Raw genomic sequence first — 17,828 nt, 5'->3', positions numbered from 1 at the left:
CCACTGTTCTCAAATATCTTCATTTTTATTCTTCTGCACAAAATAAGATGAAAAATAAATAAACAAATCAAGAATAAAGAAAATCAATCAATCAATGAGTAATAAATAAATATAATAATAATAATAAAACGGCAAATAATAAAAACTTAAGAAACCACATATAGTTGGTGGGTAGACAAATGATTTTTTTCAGATTAAAATGAACAAAGCATTATTAGAGCCCTGTAGACATGACAAAACACGACTATAGTCACATTTATACTCTTTTTATTTACAACATATTGCGCAACTGCAGGGTCTTGAGACACATGCTAACTCGCAAACTAGAGAGCTAGCGACCTCAACGGTAGCCTTCAAGTTATTTCCTTTCAACTTAAATAGCCAAAAACTTACCACTTCCACACGGATAGGGAGGATAACTATTAACAGTTATTTAACCTTTAACATGAACATGAATCAAACGTAATAATTTTTTCTGGGTACATGATACCATACAGCATCCATATCAAACTTGCGCGGGCCGCACTAACATTAAACTTTCATATCAAGGCGGGGGCCTCAAACTAGTGTCCTGCGGGCCACATTTGACCCGCGGGCCGCATGTTTGAGACCCCTGATCTCGATTAATCAATGTGTCATTATTGTTTAATTATTAAAGAATATACCATAAATTCCGAACTAGGAGCACCAGAATATAGGCAGCACCCACTAAATTAAGAGAAAATAATATTGGTACATAAGTCGGCTGCACTGGTCTATGGCCCGCAGGTATACACGTCGTAAAATGTGATCTTAAGTACACAGATTTTTCACACTTTTAATTCAATAAATACTTTTTTTTTCTGAACTATGCATGCTGGTGAAACAGTAGCCTCCCACTGTTCTCCTACTGGGAAGTAAAACTACTAAAGTCGTCGTCTTGAGTACCACATGCACCACTCCATTTCCCCGTTTTGTTGTCACTCCCAACGCTACCTCAGCCAGCCCCCAAACCCGTGCTGTCCTCTCCAGTACCCACACAAGATGGCCCAAAACCAGAACCCGACCGCAGATTCACCACATCACTATTTAAGTCGCGGGGTTCAATGCGAGGAAAAAAAAAAGTAGCGGCTTATATACCGGACATTACGGTAATTAATCCTCACATGACTTCATTCTTCCAGGCACCTGAGCACAGGGGCTGTGATTGCCCGTTGCGGCCAGCCTGAGGTCAGTTGGTGGGGCTGGAGGAATGCTGATGACGAGCACCTCGTGCAGTCCATCGCCAAGGCCTGTGCCGTGGACAGCACCTCTCACAAACACCTGTCCAACGGGACCTACTCCAATGGCTCCGACCTGCCGGATACTGATTTTGGTGGGAGCAAACTCAGTCTGCATTCTATCCACATACGTACAGTGCATGCAATGTTGACTTACATTCATTTTTTTTTGGCAGAAGCCAAGGTTGTGCAATGCAACCCGTCCGGGCAGGCCCATTTATACACAACGGCTACAAACACTATATAGATGCAATATATTCCATAAGTTGCGCAACCACTTTAGATCACCTGAAACATTTACTGCTGCACTAAGTGGTCCATTTCACCATTTTGGTATTGGGCTATTTCTTTAAACTCATGCTGATTTCTTAGTTTATACCTAAGTTGTCAAGCATATCTCTTTGTTGTTAAGGATAACTTATGTGTTGTCTGATTTGTATCAGAGTCCTCCATGACCAACAGCTCAGAGGTGGAGACGTTGGCCATTCAGCCTCACAAGTTACTGATCCTGGATGCCAGGTCCTATGCGGCTGCTGTAGCCAACCGGGCAAAGGGAGGAGGCTGTGAATGTCCTGGTAGGCCTTATCTTGTGTGGTTACAGTAGATGATGGAGTAGAGCAGTTTGAATCCAAATACTGTACATTAAAAAAAAAAAAAAATCAAAATTTTGAATGTATTTCTCTCATGTTCCAGAATACTATCCCAACTGTGAGGTGGTGTTCATGGGTATGGCCAACATCCATTCCATCCGCAAGAGTTTCCAGTCTCTACGTTTCCTCTGCACTCAGATGCCTGATCCAGCCAAGTATGATATATTTTTGGAGATTTTTTTCACTAACTGTTTTGTTTAGGGATGTTCCGATCAGGGTTTTCTGCTGCTGATACTGATAATTATCACATACTACAGTATTAATTGGCCCTGTACCCTAGAAACCGCCCATGAATGATACGGGAAAAGGCCGAAATGATACTGTGTCAAAGCCCAGGGCAGTGATACTGTTAAAATATAGAGTTTAACCATGTCCAGTATCAGCCCCCGTAGCTGTCCACTCTGGTATCGTGCCTGTGAAACAACCAATCAGAGAACAGCGCACGAGCGTTTGTTTTGCTGCCGTCTGTGCTCGGTCAACATGTCAGCGTTTGACACTCCCGGCGAAAGACAAATAGGGAAAATAGCAAACAGAATATTAGAAATGGAACGTTTTATCACCATTAATGAGGAGGACACTCTTGAAATGATCGAAAAAACTAAAAATGCAAATACAAGTCGGAAAACCAAGGGCGACTGCAACTGCAAGAACGAAACGAAGACTGGTAGAAAGTATTCCCCCGCCTGAGTTACACAAATACGTGTCTATGTTTATTGTAACGTCGTTGCCGACGCTATGGAAAGGACACGACTGTGATCGCTAACAAGCTTTTATTACACAACAATACTAGCTACTGTCGGCCGTAAACACGCCGTTGCAACCACCGCCAGCAACGCAACAGTGCTTCTTCAACACGACACGCCCCCACCCCCTGGTGCATTCACAGTCACACGGAACAGTCAGACACTCAAGAGCACAACATGTCAACATGAACACGTCAGGGTCGCTACATTATTTTATCAATCAGAAAAGAAAATGGGGATGAATATGAGCCTGATTCTCTCAAATCAAAATTCAACTCTCTGGCACGTTACATGATGGAAAAACGAAAGTACGTGATAATAACGATTAAATAGTACGTGATAATAAGCTCATGATTAAATAGTATGTGATAATAAGATCATCGCATGGTTTGTCTGCTAACAGGCCAGGTATCATGCCCCCAAGTGTCAGTATCAGCCCAAGACCGAAGGTCGAGTATGTGATAACCTAGCATGTGATAACCTCTAATTATAGGTTATCACATGGTTTGGGGGCATGATACCTGGCATGATACCTGGCCTGATACCAGACAAACCATGTGATGATCTTATTATCACATACTATTTAATCATGAGCTTATTATCACGTACTATTTAAACAAAAGACCATTTTGTTTCCAGAAAATGTTCAGTTTATTACATGTATTATATCTAAACAGTGCAAACACAGGAAGTTTAGCTTTCGTTTTTCCATCATGTAAACGTGCCAGAGAGTTGAATTTTGATTTGGGAGAATCAGGCTGGTATTCATCCCCATTTTCTTTTCTGATTGATAAAATAAACATAGACACGTATTTGTCTAACTGAGGCGGGGGAATACTTTCTACCAGTCTTTGTTCGTTCTTCGTTCTTCGTTCTCAGTTGATGAGCCATTCAGAAAAAAGCTCCAGGTCGCCCTTCGTTTTCCGACTTGTATTTGCATTTTTAGTTTTTTCGATCATTTCAAAAGTGTCCTCCTCATTAATGGTGATAAAACGTTCCATTTCTAATATTCTGTTTGCTATTTTCCCTATTTGTCTTTCGCCGGGAGTGTCAAACGCTGACATTTTGACAGAGCACAGACGGCAGCAAAACAAACGCTCGTGCGCTGTTCTCTGATTGGTTGTTTCACAGGCACGATACCAGAGTGGACAGCTACGGGGGCTGATACTGGACATGGTTAAACTCTATATTTTATCAGTATCACTGCCCTGGGCTTTGACACGGTATCATTTCGGCCTTTTCCCGTATCATTCATGGGCGGTTTCTAGGGTACAGGGCCAATTAATACTCTAGTATGTGATAATCTATGAGTGAAATTGCCCGATCCCGATACCAACACCGATCACATGCATGCTCCCTCTGCACTAAAGGCGCTACATATTGTCTACATGCTCCCAAATCCATACTGACGCGGTACTCATCCACAAATTTTGCACACACTGGCAAGTACAGCGGGTTGAGACCCGGGGCTTTAGCCGCTGCCTGTCGCGGGATCACATCGCGGGCCTCAAATTTACCACACCCTGCCAAGTGCTTGCCCCCAAATGCTGTACCTATCTAAAACTTTTCAAAGGACCACCCCGCCATGAAACTTGATTAGCCTCTGTAGCACATGAAACTAAGCTTCATTTCAGATGACGTCAACAAAATAGTGCTTAGGCACACTTGACACCTAAAGTTGAATTTATTTGACTAGTGTGGGTGCAAACTACTCGAACCCTTTTTTTTACAAAGAGCTTAACATCACAAGTCTTTCAGCAATACAGCCAATGTACTTTACCTTATAAGATATACATCCTTAAAATTTACCTTGCCTTAAATGTCTTTGCTGTCTGTGTGCCTGCAGCTGGCTGTCTGCGCTGGAGAGCACCAAGTGGCTACAGCATCTATCCTTGCTTCTGAAGGCGGCCCTGTTGGTGGTCAATGCTGTGGATCGGGACCACAGGCCCGTTTTGGTGCATTGCTCTGATGGCTGGGACCGCACTCCTCAAATTGTTGCTTTGTCAAAGCTACTGCTGGACCCGTACTACCGCACTATAGAGGTACAAGTGAAAAGTGTTATAAAAAGTATATAAAAGTGGTACATATTGTATCACAAAAGATGCTATACAAATGTATTAGCCACCAAATGTAAGGTTTATGCCACACATCCGCCCTAAATTAACAGCATTGGTTATTACTAAGATAATTTATTTTCATAATTGCTAATTCACTATGTGAAGAAGCTCTTTAATCCACATGCTGTTTTTAACACTACAATTAAATAATATTTATTATGTACAAATTTTCAAATGTAGTGCTCAAGCCAAAATCAGTATGTGGATTAAAAGACTCCGAAATCAGAAAGCCGACAGAAACAAACAAACAAAAAAAAAGTTTTTCACTAAAAGTCGTCCCTTGCTATATCACTCCATGACTATAACGGCTTAAAAAAAAAAAAAAAAAAAAAACAGAAAAGCACTTGGAGAGCGCAGACCTCCACCAAGTGTCATATTTCTGCCACATATTTATGACAGATTTATACAAAAATATTAGTCCTGCATTTATTTTATCTAAATATTTAGATTCCTTGACATGATAACATACCGTTAGCAATTGGATTCATAATGATATCAATATTAGTTCTTTTGTTATTCACAAACACAATAAATCTAATGTTATAAATTGTGTTTTTATGATTTTTTTAAAAATAGTTTAGGTTTTGGGTTGCTAAAAAAATACAATAAATAATATATAAAAATACATAAATAAAGAAATACTTTTAGTTCATTCATTAGCTAAATAACAATATTATTTTTGTTTCAATAATTTTGTTTATATAATTATTTTGTGTGAAATAATTATGACTGATGTGCTAATACATTTGTATTGTAGTGTAGTTTCTCTTAAGGACAATATGGAGCAGTGATATAGTGTCAAAACACTGTACAGTAAGTATGTGCAGGAAGTTCAATGTTAAATATGTTTGTGTAGGGCTTCCAAGTTTTGGTGGAGACAGACTGGTTGGACTTCGGCCACAAGTTTGCCGATCGCTGCGGCCATGGAGAAAACTCAGAGGACGTGAACGAACGCTGTCCAGTCTTCCTGCAGTGGCTGGACTGCGTTCACCAGCTGCAGAGGCAGTTTCCATGCTCCTTTGAATTTAACGAGGCCTTCCTGGTGAGTTCTGGTGTTCAACTGTACTGTATGTAGTATTATTTACATGCATTTATATATATATTTTTTCCCAGGTAAGGGCTTACTTAAGCCTGCACAGACTTAGCCCTAGTGCAGGGCTGACCAACAAAAACGTATTAACTACATAACATTCTGGAAGAACGTCAAAATGGCAAATTAACCTGTGATGCATTGCCAGGAAATGTTACGATGTTGGCACAGCTGTTATTATACCTCTGCTTTCTAGTTTGAACATGTTTATGTATATATGTTTGCGTGTGTGTGTGAATGCAGGTGAAGCTGGTGCAACACACCTACTCCTGTCTGTTCGGCACCTTCCTATGTAACAGCGGCAAAGAGAGGGAGGACCGCCACGTTCAAGAGAGGACCTGCTCAGTTTGGTCCCTGCTGAGACCCGCCAACCGCACTCTGAGGAACATGCTGTACTCTTCACACTCTGAGACTGTATGTACAGCATTGGCACATTCCTGCATGTTCAGCATTAAGAGTGAAGGGGAACTGCACTTTTTTTTTTTAATGTTGCCCGTCCCTCATAATTCATTCATTCATTCATTTTCTACCGCTTTTTCCTCACGAGGGTCACGGGGGTGCTGGAGCCTATCCCAGCTGTCTTCGGGTGAGAGGCGGGGTACACCCTGGACTGGTGGCCAGCCAATCACAGGGCACATATAGACAAACAACCATTCACACTCACATTCATATGGACAATTTGGAGTCGCTAATTAACCTAGCATGTTGGGAGGAAACCGGAGTACCCGGAGAAAACCGAGGGTGGAATCGAACCCTGGTCCTCCTAGCTGTGAGGTCTGCGCGCTAACCACTCGACCGCCGTGCCGTCCGTCCCTCATAATCTTCATGTGAAACATGAACACATTTTTATCTCTCTTTTCTTCGCATTATAACACCAGAAAACAAGTAAATATGAGCTAGCTAACAATGCATGTCATTGGGACACATCTATTTCGACTACGAAGCACTCTTTAAAAAAAAAAAAACTCATTTTATATACACCCTGTGATCATGCAAGAGCAAAATACATTAATGATAACATGTAATACTATGAGTATCTTGCCGTAGTTTAATGATTAACCCATCAGATCTAATGCTACTTCTGTCAACAAGGTCCCAATGACATGCATAGTTAGCTAGCTTATGTTAAATAATTTTCTGGCGTTATAATGCAGAAAACAGGGAAATAAATATCTGTGCATGTTTCACATAACAAAGTGCAGTTCCCCTTTTAACCCAATGAACCCAATAAAGCAAAATATATTCATAAAATACTTTGAATGAAAATACATTAGGAAACAGCTGATCCTTATTCAAATGCACCATGTTTGCAAATTTGAAATTATTTTCATTCATTTTCATGTTACTGCAGGTTCTCCACCCGGTGTGTCACGTGCGCAACCTGATGTTGTGGACTGCAGTGTACCTTCCCAGCTCCTCTCCCACCACCCCTTCAGATGAGTCCTGTGCTCCATACCCTGTGCCCGGCAGCAATCCTGAGGAAGCGCCCCTGGGCAGGTGAGCCTGGCGCGCTGGCACAGAGAACCCCTCACTACCTCCCTCATGTAAGACAAACTCTGACCCAGGGCTCCCAAAACCGATGGGACCCGGCTTCGATTTTTGATGCATTTGCTCTCCTCAGAACTTTTGCAGTTGCATTCTGTGCTTATCTCATGACACTTATAAAGCCAGCAGGAAGGAGCAACAGGAAGTAGTTCTATTTGAACCTTGTTCATTATGCACACCAAGCATACTGATATTTAGCGATTTATGAATTAGTAGTATGGAGTATTATACTATTTCAGTCATCCCTTGTTCATCGTGGTTAATTGGTTCCGGGTGCGGCAGTGATAAGCTGAATTTCCGTCAAGTAGGATTCCTTATTCATGAATTGAATCTTTTCGTAGTTAGAGCATAAAAAAACCTATATACGACCTTCTTAATATGCTTTTTAACATTATTAGAGACCACTAGACATACAATAACAGCCCTATATTCACCTTTACACTCATTTTCCCCAATATAATACAGTAAACCTCGGATACATCGGACTCGGATATATCGGAAATTCGTTCACAACGGACAGATAAAACAGAACCGATTTTTCTGTAATGCATTTCCAATAAAAATTCATTGCATATATCGGATTTTTTATAACGGATTTCGCCTATTTCGGACAAAATCTCCAGTCTCCAGTTCCAATGCATTTCCATGAAATTTCCCTCGCATATATCGGATGGCCGCATCGTGGCGCTCCGATTCGCCGAATCGTGACAGGCCGCTATACGACGTCATTTGCAGCGTTTGCAGCGTTGCCTGCGCGTCCAGGTACATTGGAAACATAGTCAAGGAAGTGCCTTTTTATAACGGATAAAATCCGATTCACGCATATACCGGATATAAATCCGATATATGCGTAAAACGGACATTTTCCGGTATACGCATATATCGGACTCGGATATATCGGAAATTCGCTCACAACGGACAGATAAAAAAGAACCGATTTTTCTGTAATGCATTTCCAATAAAAATTCATTGCATATATCGGATTTTTTTATAACGGATTTCGCCTATTTCGGACAAAATCTCCAGTCCCGTTCCAATGCATTTCCATGAAATTTCCCTCGCATATATCGGATGGCCGCATCGTGGCGCTCCGATTCGCCGAATCGTGACAGGCCGCTATACGACGTCATTTGCAGCGTTTGCAGCGTTGCCTGCGCGTCCAGGTACATTGGAAACATAGTCAAGGAAGTGCCTTTTTATAACGGATAAAATCCGATTTACGTATATACCGGATATAAATCCGATATATGCGTAAAACGGACATTTTCCGGTATACGCATATATCGGACTCGGATATATCGGAAATTCGCTCACAACGGACAGATAAAAAAGAACCAATTTTTCTGTAATGCATTTCCAATAAAAATTCATTGCATATATCGGATTTTTTTATAACGGATTTCGCCTATTTCGGACAAAATCTCCAGTCTCCAGTTCCAATGCATTTCCATGAAATTTCCCTCGCATATATCGGATGGCCGCATCGTGGCGCTCCGATTCGCCGAATCGTGACAGGCCGCTATACGACGTCATTTGCAGCGTTTGCAGCGTTGCCTGCGCGTCCAGGTACATTGGAAACATAGTCAAGGAAGTGCCTTTTTATAACGGATAAAATCCCATTTACGCATATACCGGATATAAATCCGATATATGCGTAAAACGGACATTTTCCGGTATACGCATATAACGGATTTCGCTTATATCGGACAAAACCAGTGGGAACAATTGAATCCGATATATCCGACGTTTACTGTACTTTAATAATTACCTCTCTCTTAGCGCTGTATATTCATGTGGAGTATTTGCTGTCTAATTACATAGAGCATGATAAGGACTAATAGCTGATATAAAAGCTTGATTAGATATCATAAACGACAGCTTTAATGTTAACAAATTTTCATCGCATTATTTCAATGTGGTCTCCTTTTTAGATGCACAAAGACTCGCTCTTTCGATAACTTGCCCAGCGCTTGCGAGCTGGGAGGCCTGCTGGCTCCTAACCGTCGTTCCAGTGACCCCAACCTCAATGAGAAGTGGCAGGACCACCGACGCTCTCTGGACCTCAATATGGCAGTGGGGCCGGAAGGAGGGGCGGACCAGGAACAGGAGGTGCAGTGTAATGGATTGGATCTTTACGTGAACGGAGTGGACTCTGAGCTGGACGACAGCCCGCAGCCGTGCAACTCACACTCTGACTTGGCAGAGGGAGCCTCCGTGAACTCAACAACGGGAGTTGAGGCAGAGCTGTCTGTGGCGGTGGGTGTGGCCGAGGGCCAGATGGAGAACATTCTTCAAGAAGCCACCAAGGAAGAGGCGGGAGCAGATGCTCAGAGAGTTGTAAGTGCTGTTGTCACTCACATCATCAACACAGCTGCCATGGAGGAGGAGATGCACTCGAGAACTGCTTGGGAGGATCCGTGTGCTCAAATCATCAACACGACTGATGTACAAGAAGCGCTTACTAATGGTCTCCATCCACAAAATGGTTTTACGGAGGCTGAGGAGATCAGTGACTCTCCTGCTGTGTCTGCACACACCGTGGAAGATTTGCAGCAACCAGATGATGAGGCAGCCCAAAAACCTGAGCATGCGGAGAACCAATTTCTGGAGAATGGTTCAGAGCAGTTAGAACAAGCTCATGAGTCCGGTTCAGGCGAGCCAGAGCTGCTTGCGGCTCACAGAACTCAGATGGCTAACGGCCATGAGAGATCAAACGAGGACCCTGGTCCGGATGAGGAGACCAGCGATGGTCGTGACACTGACAGAGGTATGTCAGAGTCAGGGGAACAGCTAGATAAGAAGACCTCCCTGATGGAAAGCTCCACAGAGACTTTGACAGAGGAGATCTGCAGCAGGTTTGAGCCCCCTGCGCCCCCGCCTGTCTGTCAGAGCCGTCAGGCCTTCACCAAGGGTCAACAACTTTGCTCCAGGAAAGAGAAAGCGCTGGAGACAGGCGAACACAGCTTTATCAGAACTTTAAATGGGGGCAGCAAGCGAGCCTCTGTCAGTGCCTTTCATTATGCAAGTGCTGACCTCACCCGGGACGGTCTTTGTAACAGTGACAGTTCCGACGGCGAACCTTGCGGAGGACCTCATTGGCTCAAAGGTGAGCAGGCCCCGCTGAGCCGACAGGTGTCCCTGGCGAGCTGCAATTCCCTGATCCTTCACCACCGGGGCGGCTGCTCACAACACCGCTGGTGCCACGCTCAGCAGGGCCGGGCGGCCGTCAGTCCGGAGCCGCCGTCACGCAGCCACTTGGATGACGATGGGCTGATGCTGCACACGGACGCCATCCAACAGAGATTGAGGCAGATTGAGGCGGGACACCAGATGGAGGTGGAGACGCTGAAGAAGCAGGTACAGGAACTGTGGAGTCGTCTGGAAAATCAGCAGCACGTCGGCTCCCATCGCATCAACGGAGACGGAGGAGATGAAGTGGTAAGATGACTTAGCTTGACTCATCAAGGTGTAATTAAAACAATGACTCAATTCTCCTTCTCATACAGACATCCATGACGGACTCTGAATACAACGTGGACCCCAACTGTCTGTCTCGCTGCAGCACGGAGCTCTTCTCTGAAGCCAGCTGGGAGCAGGTGGACAAGCAGGACACGGAGGTGGGCTTCACTGTGTTTGGTGGACAGACTCCCATTTTACTTACTAGCTTGGTTTTTGCCTCTTAGCTCTTCTATTCCAGCCACATGCTTGTTTTTATTCATAACATTTGAAAGTCGCACAAACATGGTTGTAAAATGGATCCTCGCAATTTGCAGACTTTAATTAAAAAATATATAAATAATAACTAATAACTTCAAAGCAGGCGGCACGGCGGTCGAGTGGTTAGCGCGCAGACCTCACAGCTAGGAGACCAGGGTTCAATTCCACCCTCTGCCATCTCTGTGTGGAGTTTGCATGTTCTCCCCCGTGCATGCATGGGTTTTCTCCGGGTACTCCGGTTTCCTCCCACATTCCAAAAACATGCTAGGTTAATTAGCGACTCCAAATTGTCCATAGGTATGAATGTGAGTGTGAATGGTTGTTTGTCTATATGTGCCCTGTGATTGGCTGGCCACCAGTCCAGGGTGTATCCCTTCACCTGAAGACAGCTGGGATAGGCTCCAGCACCCCCGCGACCCTCGTGAGGAAAAGCGGTAGAAAATGAATGAACTTCAAAGCACTCTTGTGGACAAGTTGTGACATGCATATTCACCACACTACGTAATAAATAATTTTTTTAAAAATTATTATGGACATCGTGACCTTCTTGAGCCACATAGTGATTGCATTTACTTTGATTTTATTTTTGTTTTGTTTGTTTTTGCTAAGAAAGTAACTATGGTGTTGTGACTTGAGTTGCATAATTAGCCTGTGTAGACTGCTTTAAGAACTGCGTGTTATTTAATATTTAAATAGAAATTCCGTTATTTAAATACACGTGTTCCACTTCCATCATTTTCAATTGTATTGTTAAAACATTTCTGTTCAACAGCACACATACCAGAGCTGTAATTATAATACCAAACCATTATCATAATGTCTGAATCTCGTACCGGCCCATGACTACCAGTAAGCAAGTTCACCAAGCTCCCGATCTCATGCCACATCACAAAGTCCATTGAATTTTTCATACTCAGTGTTGCTAGCCTATGACACCCTCTTGTGGCTGTTGATGGAAATGTTCACGTCGTGGTTCATGACGATTAACATTTAACATTAACATTTCCGCATGCACCAGTGGAGATCTGTTTTTTTGTCAATATTGTGACGATTGTGTGTGCCATTTTAGGTCACCCGCTGGTACCCCGATCATCTGGCAGCCCAGTGTTATGGCTGTGAGAGCAGGTTCTGGCTGGCCACCAGGAAGCATCACTGCAGGTAAACACAGAGAAGACTCAAGACGCTTATCTCGAGTGCTTCAATTAGTGTCCTCCTGCAGTCGTCCTCAACTCAACAATTTCTTACTTCTGAAGCCACAGACGATATGTTCCGATATGTTTAATAAAATCACATTTACACTTCAACCTTTCCAAAAGATGTAGAATTAGATGGTCACATTTTTGACTGCACAGAAGGCAGTTGGGCTCTTTTGTGTCTCTTCAGTGTGATGTTTGTGCAACATTACACAACTTAATAAGATTTTTTTTTTGTCTTGTTACTACCATTTACGTCAAAACAGGTACTATTGTGAAGTTTTAGTAGGCATCACTAGTTTTACTTAACTCTGAATTCTCTGGAAATTTATTAAAATAATGAAAAAAAAAAACACTTGAATAATTTTCTCAAAGCTGCAGGCATCCATTGAGTTTTTTGGCACCCTATTTTTCCAGTGTGGGGATTCACTTGGCACCATTGTTGGAGTTAATAATTCTTACAAGGGAAGGACAGAATATCAATATGTCTGCAAAAGGCCGTGGATACATCAGTTTAATTGTACTTTTAGTGTCATGTTGTCCTCCCTGTTCAGGCAGCTCTTCTCTATTGTCTGCCCCTCTCCTCTACAGTGGCAGGGAGCCTGTCCAGGAGGTCTGGTGAGATCCGGCTCCTCTGACTCAAACACTCACCCCCACCCCAACCCCACTCTACCCTGGCATTGCTGCACCTTCTTTTTTTAATATTAATCCACTTCTCACTCTCCTCATCCTCACCCACTGCATTGGTTTGCCCTTTTTTTTGTTCTGCTCATACTGTGTGGAGTTTGTAAGAGAAAACCCTCTTCAGCTCTGCTGGGTCCTTTTTTTTTTTATTCATCGACTGTGAGCGTGAGCACGGTTTTGTCATTTGACCGTGGCCGATGGGCCACCATAGCACCTCCAACCTCCATTGCTGACTCCCCAGCACAGCATGCCGCCCCACCCAGCTTCCCTCCTCCTCTCAGCAGCGCAGTATGCGACGATACTGCAAACCCCCGCTCCCTCACTCAGACCAAATTGCTAGCACACAATCACGGAGAGGGCATTAGATGTTCAGGGTCTCCCCAAGGATTTTTGACGCTTTGGTGGTAGGTTTCATGGGAGGGCGGACTGCTGCCACTGTCGTACCGCTGCTGTTTATTACTTATTATTACAAATAATCATTTTTTAATGCTTATATTTTTAAATTTTACTTAATAATTTAGCGTTTTTCAATGTTCAGCAGAAGATTACTAAACTGTTAATTAATGTCAAAGTTGTTAAGAGCACTTAAAGTCAGAGTCTAAAATGTCGAGCCTTCTTTTTGCTTGTTTTGGAGTAATATGCATACATTCATTCATTCATTTTCTACCGCTTTTTCCTCACGAGGGTCACGGGGGATGCTGGAGCCTATCCCAGCTGTCTATGGGCGAGAGGCGGGGTACACCCTGGACTGGTGGCCAGCCAATCACAGGGCACATATAGACAAACAACCATTCACACTCACATTCATACCTATGGACAATTTGGAGTGGCCAATTAACCTAGCATGTTTTTGGAATGTGGGAGGAAACCGGAGTACCCGGAGAAAACCCACGCATGCACGGGGAGAACATGCAAACTCCACACAGAGATGGCCGAGGGTGGAATTGAACCCTGGTCTCCTAGCTGTGAGGTCTGTGCGCTAACCACTAGACCGCCGTGCCAATATGCGTACATGGGAAATGAATTTTTAAACAGTATGTTCGGTGTGAGCATGGCCTTCCATGTGTATCTCGGCATGTGACACTTGTGCAGTGCTGCTAACGGTGTGTGCTAACATGGCATCTCTTGTAATACGGTCGTATGAGTGTTGAATTAGCTGACCAAGCATGTATCGTTGAAGTGTGGTAAACCCTTCACACGCTTGTTCCAGCTGCGGTACTGCTGGTCATACACTCTGCAACATTGCATCATTGATGATGATGATAATAATCAACGTTCATCTCAGAGATCTACATTTATTATGCATTTATTCCGCTTTGTGTTCCGTTTTCGGAAGCACCCCAACCATACATCTGCAATACAGTGGAAGCCGCTTAAGTTAGTCCCACCCATATGGACAACTTATCTCTACAAAACGTTTGCGTCTACCAAACTCACCGTCATGGTCAGCTGTGTTCTTCGTATTACCAACTCAACATACACAGACCTGCCAACATGTACTCATTTTTTGTACATGTCACAAACTGTCACGCTTAATTAATCTGTACACATCCATACTATTTTGGAGTTGGGATGGCTATGGTGCATAGGTGGAGTGACAAGCTCTCGGCGAATCAGAGCGCTCCCTTTTGACTGACTGAAACAGGAACTCAATTAGAACGTCAATGCAAGCAGCATTTAAAAGGTAAAATTAAGATATTGTAGGACCTGACAATATTCTTAACCACTCATTCATCGATTTGATGTGCGTTTTGCAGAGAACTGTGGTGTCCTGATAGTCGCAGGGAGATTGACCCCATTTTTTTAAAGTTTTATTAATGCCAGGAGTAGTGCTCAGTTGCTGCAAAGTATGCTGGGTTTGTGCACAAACTTGTTGTTGATGTTACAAACTGAGTTTGTAACATGTTACATTGAGGTTATTGTAACCAGCATGTTTCCCCAAATCAACTGATAATGTTTTTCCAATACATACATGGTTGATAACTTTTATTGACATAATATTTCTATGACAAATGAGGTCCGTTTATGTCCGTTTTAGTATTTGTTATTGCTAACATAACAGCAACATAACTACTGTCTAATTACACAGCATGAAAACACGGTGCGCACGGTGACTTCCTATTCAGTGCAAAGACCGCTTCCAAATAAAGGAATGGCAGTATTAACCTGGATTCTAACCTCAGCAACTGATTCTTAGCCATCGGAAGAAATGTGTGGCATTGTAGTCATAAGACATACTATAATATAAAAACACATGTACAGTATGTACTATAGGAATCTTGCTTGAATGCTGTGGGTTCGAAAACTACTTACGTCTCTGGCCAAAGTCACATGTACATGTGCAAGGAATGGCTGGTTTTGGTTTCAGTTTCCTTTGTCAGAAACCACATATGTTGACATCACACGGTCCAAGGAGCATCAACATTGGTTTCACTGTAATACCCTAACAATTTCTCAGTCGTCATCCCACAGAATATGACATAATATTCAACACTTGATGAAGTACACCTGCCATTGAATCATTGAGTACACCACTGAATCACACCTTGCTGATCAACTGAAGGGAAGAACATCATCAGGACTGTAACAATGAAGGTCGGCGGTCGTGCTTGTATCTAGTCAAGGTTGGTTGCAGAGAGTTCGCAGTCTGGTTAGTGTGGAAGTTTTTGACTGCTATAGTCCAGACGGGGGTCAGAGAAAGACAACAAGACAACCTTGTTGATCAAGGGAGCACATCCATTCGTTTTCTGTACCGCTCATCCTCACTAAGGGTCGCAGAGCCTAGCCAGTTGCATTCAGGCGAGAGGCGGGGTACACCCCGGACTGGTCGGCGGCCAATGGCCGGGCACATATAGTCAATCATCCACACTCACCACAATTTGGAGTCGGGTCTTCATGATCTCCTGACTCAGTGGCCAACATGCAGCAACTAGCGAGTATCAACTGAGTATCTCGTTAGTCGATTAATCTGAAGCTTGTTGTTTCAGTACATAGAGTAATCGGTTAGGCCATAGACTAGGGGGCCACATGTGGCACCTCGGCCTCTTTGTTGTGGCCCTTTTCGCAATGTTAGTGGGGAAAATGCACATTTTTAAAAAGAGTTAAAACTATGGGACTTTCTGGAAGACCGTGAATGCATCATGATTGAGTTCTGACTGGTGATTGGATGTGTGCAAAGAAAGCAGAGGAAGCCGGTGTTTGTTGAGATGTGACACCCCCCCCCCCCCCCCCCCCCCCCCCTCCGTGGTAAGCTAACCAATAATATAGCTCACCAAAAAAGAAACATCTCAGAACTAAATGTTTTTTAATTCTGCACAGACGGATTCCTTCGTCTTTACTGCCAACGATGCTGGCTTGTCTATACACTTAATATTCATTCATTCATTCATTTTCTACCGCTTTTTCCTCACAAGGGTCACGGGGGTGCTGGAGCCTATCCCAGCTGTCTTGGGGCTAGAGGCGGGGTACACCCTGGACTGGTCGCCAACCAATCACAGGGCACATATAGACAAACAACCATTCACACTCACATTCATACCTATGGACAATTTGGAGTCGCCAATTAACCTAGCATGTTTTTTGGAATGTGGGAGGAAACCGGCGTACCCGGAGAAAACCCACGCATGCACGGGGAGAACATGCAAACTTCACACAGAGATAGCCGAGGGTGGAATTGAACCCTGGTCTCCCAGCTGTGAGGTCTGCGCTATATGCTTAATATGTTTTCTGAAAAGTAGTCTATTTACCATCACAACCCTACTAGTTGGCATCCGTTTCACATGCACACTGCACTTATGTTTGATATATTCTGCTCTATCTTTCTAAAAATTAGAAAGATACAATCAATTTTACAGTGTTTGCGACTCCAGACCATTTTTCTGTAGTGGACAACGGACCAAAATTGCTTTTTTTGACCGTAAAGGTTGCTAAACCCTTCTGTCGACAGACCAAATCGATATGAACCAAACAAAAAACAGAGTTTTGCTCTGCAACAAATCATAAAAGTGGTAACAATGTCCATCACTGTTTTCGTAAGTCAAAGCTAATGTGTAGTTTGCCTAAAACACCAAAACAATAGGTCTGCTTTCTTGAATAACTAAGAGGATATTTACATTTTTTAAAATTAACCAAAACAGTTGTTGATTAATTGGGCAGTCGATTGATGAATCATAGATTGATGCAGCTATATAATAATATAATAATTATGATAATAATTGTTGTATTTGCTGTTATATACCGTATTTTCCGGACTATAAGTCGCACTTCTTTTCATAGGTTGGCTGTTCCTGTGACTTATACTCCAGAGCGACTAATAAATGAAAAAAACTGTTTATGTTACATAAACACTGGACACCTTTTCTGTTCATGTTTATTTTTGGTGTAGCTGAATAAGCATTATGTTAGCATATCTTATTCACCCTGTTCGCTATTCTTTTATTGTTACAACTTGCCTTCCAAGAGGACGTAATGTCTGTTTTGGTAGTTAAAAACAGAGTTAAGGTAGTAGTTAGTAGTACAGTAAACCTCGGATATATCGGATTCAATTGTTCCCACTGGTTTTGTCCGATATAAGCAAAATCCGTTATATGCGTATACCGGAAAATGTCCGTTTTACGCATATATCGGATTTATATCCGGTATATGCGTAAATGGGATTTTATCCGTTATAAAAAGGCACTTCCTTGACTATGTTTCCAATGTACCTGGACGCGCAGGCAACGCTGCAAACGCTGCAAATGACGTCGTATAGCGGCCTGTCACGATTCGGGGAATCGGAGCGCCACGATGCGGCCATCCGATATATGCGAGGGAAATTTAATGGAAATGCAT

General features: G+C 43.0%; 1 protein-coding gene across 2 annotated transcripts in view; it reads left to right on the top strand.

The window, feature by feature from the left end:
• The window catches only part of mtmr3 (myotubularin related protein 3), a 36,641-nt gene that overhangs the window by 13,023 nt on the left and 5,790 nt on the right, over positions 1-17,828 (top strand). The window contains exons 10-20 of one of the 2 annotated variants that reach the window (XM_058069873.1): positions 1,164-1,354; positions 1,703-1,834; positions 1,953-2,064; positions 4,499-4,694; positions 5,626-5,811; positions 6,103-6,273; positions 7,211-7,356; positions 9,336-10,842; positions 10,911-11,021; positions 12,191-12,279; positions 12,906-12,932. In XM_058069873.1, coding sequence (XP_057925856.1) covers positions 1,164-1,354; positions 1,703-1,834; positions 1,953-2,064; positions 4,499-4,694; positions 5,626-5,811; positions 6,103-6,273; positions 7,211-7,356; positions 9,336-10,842; positions 10,911-11,021; positions 12,191-12,279; positions 12,906-12,932 — 2,868 coding nt within the window. The remainder of the gene's footprint in view (positions 1-1,163; positions 1,355-1,702; positions 1,835-1,952; positions 2,065-4,498; positions 4,695-5,625; positions 5,812-6,102; positions 6,274-7,210; positions 7,357-9,335; positions 10,843-10,910; positions 11,022-12,190; positions 12,280-12,905; positions 12,933-17,828) is intronic. The other variant, XM_058069874.1, reaches the window with a different exon arrangement.

Source organism: Doryrhamphus excisus, chromosome 4 (genome assembly GCF_030265055.1).
Source record: "Doryrhamphus excisus isolate RoL2022-K1 chromosome 4, RoL_Dexc_1.0, whole genome shotgun sequence".
Classification (NCBI taxonomy): domain Eukaryota; kingdom Metazoa; phylum Chordata; class Actinopteri; order Syngnathiformes; family Syngnathidae; genus Doryrhamphus; species Doryrhamphus excisus.
The sequence above is the reverse complement of the archived record's forward strand: the minus strand, read 5'-3'. Positions and strand labels throughout refer to the sequence as shown.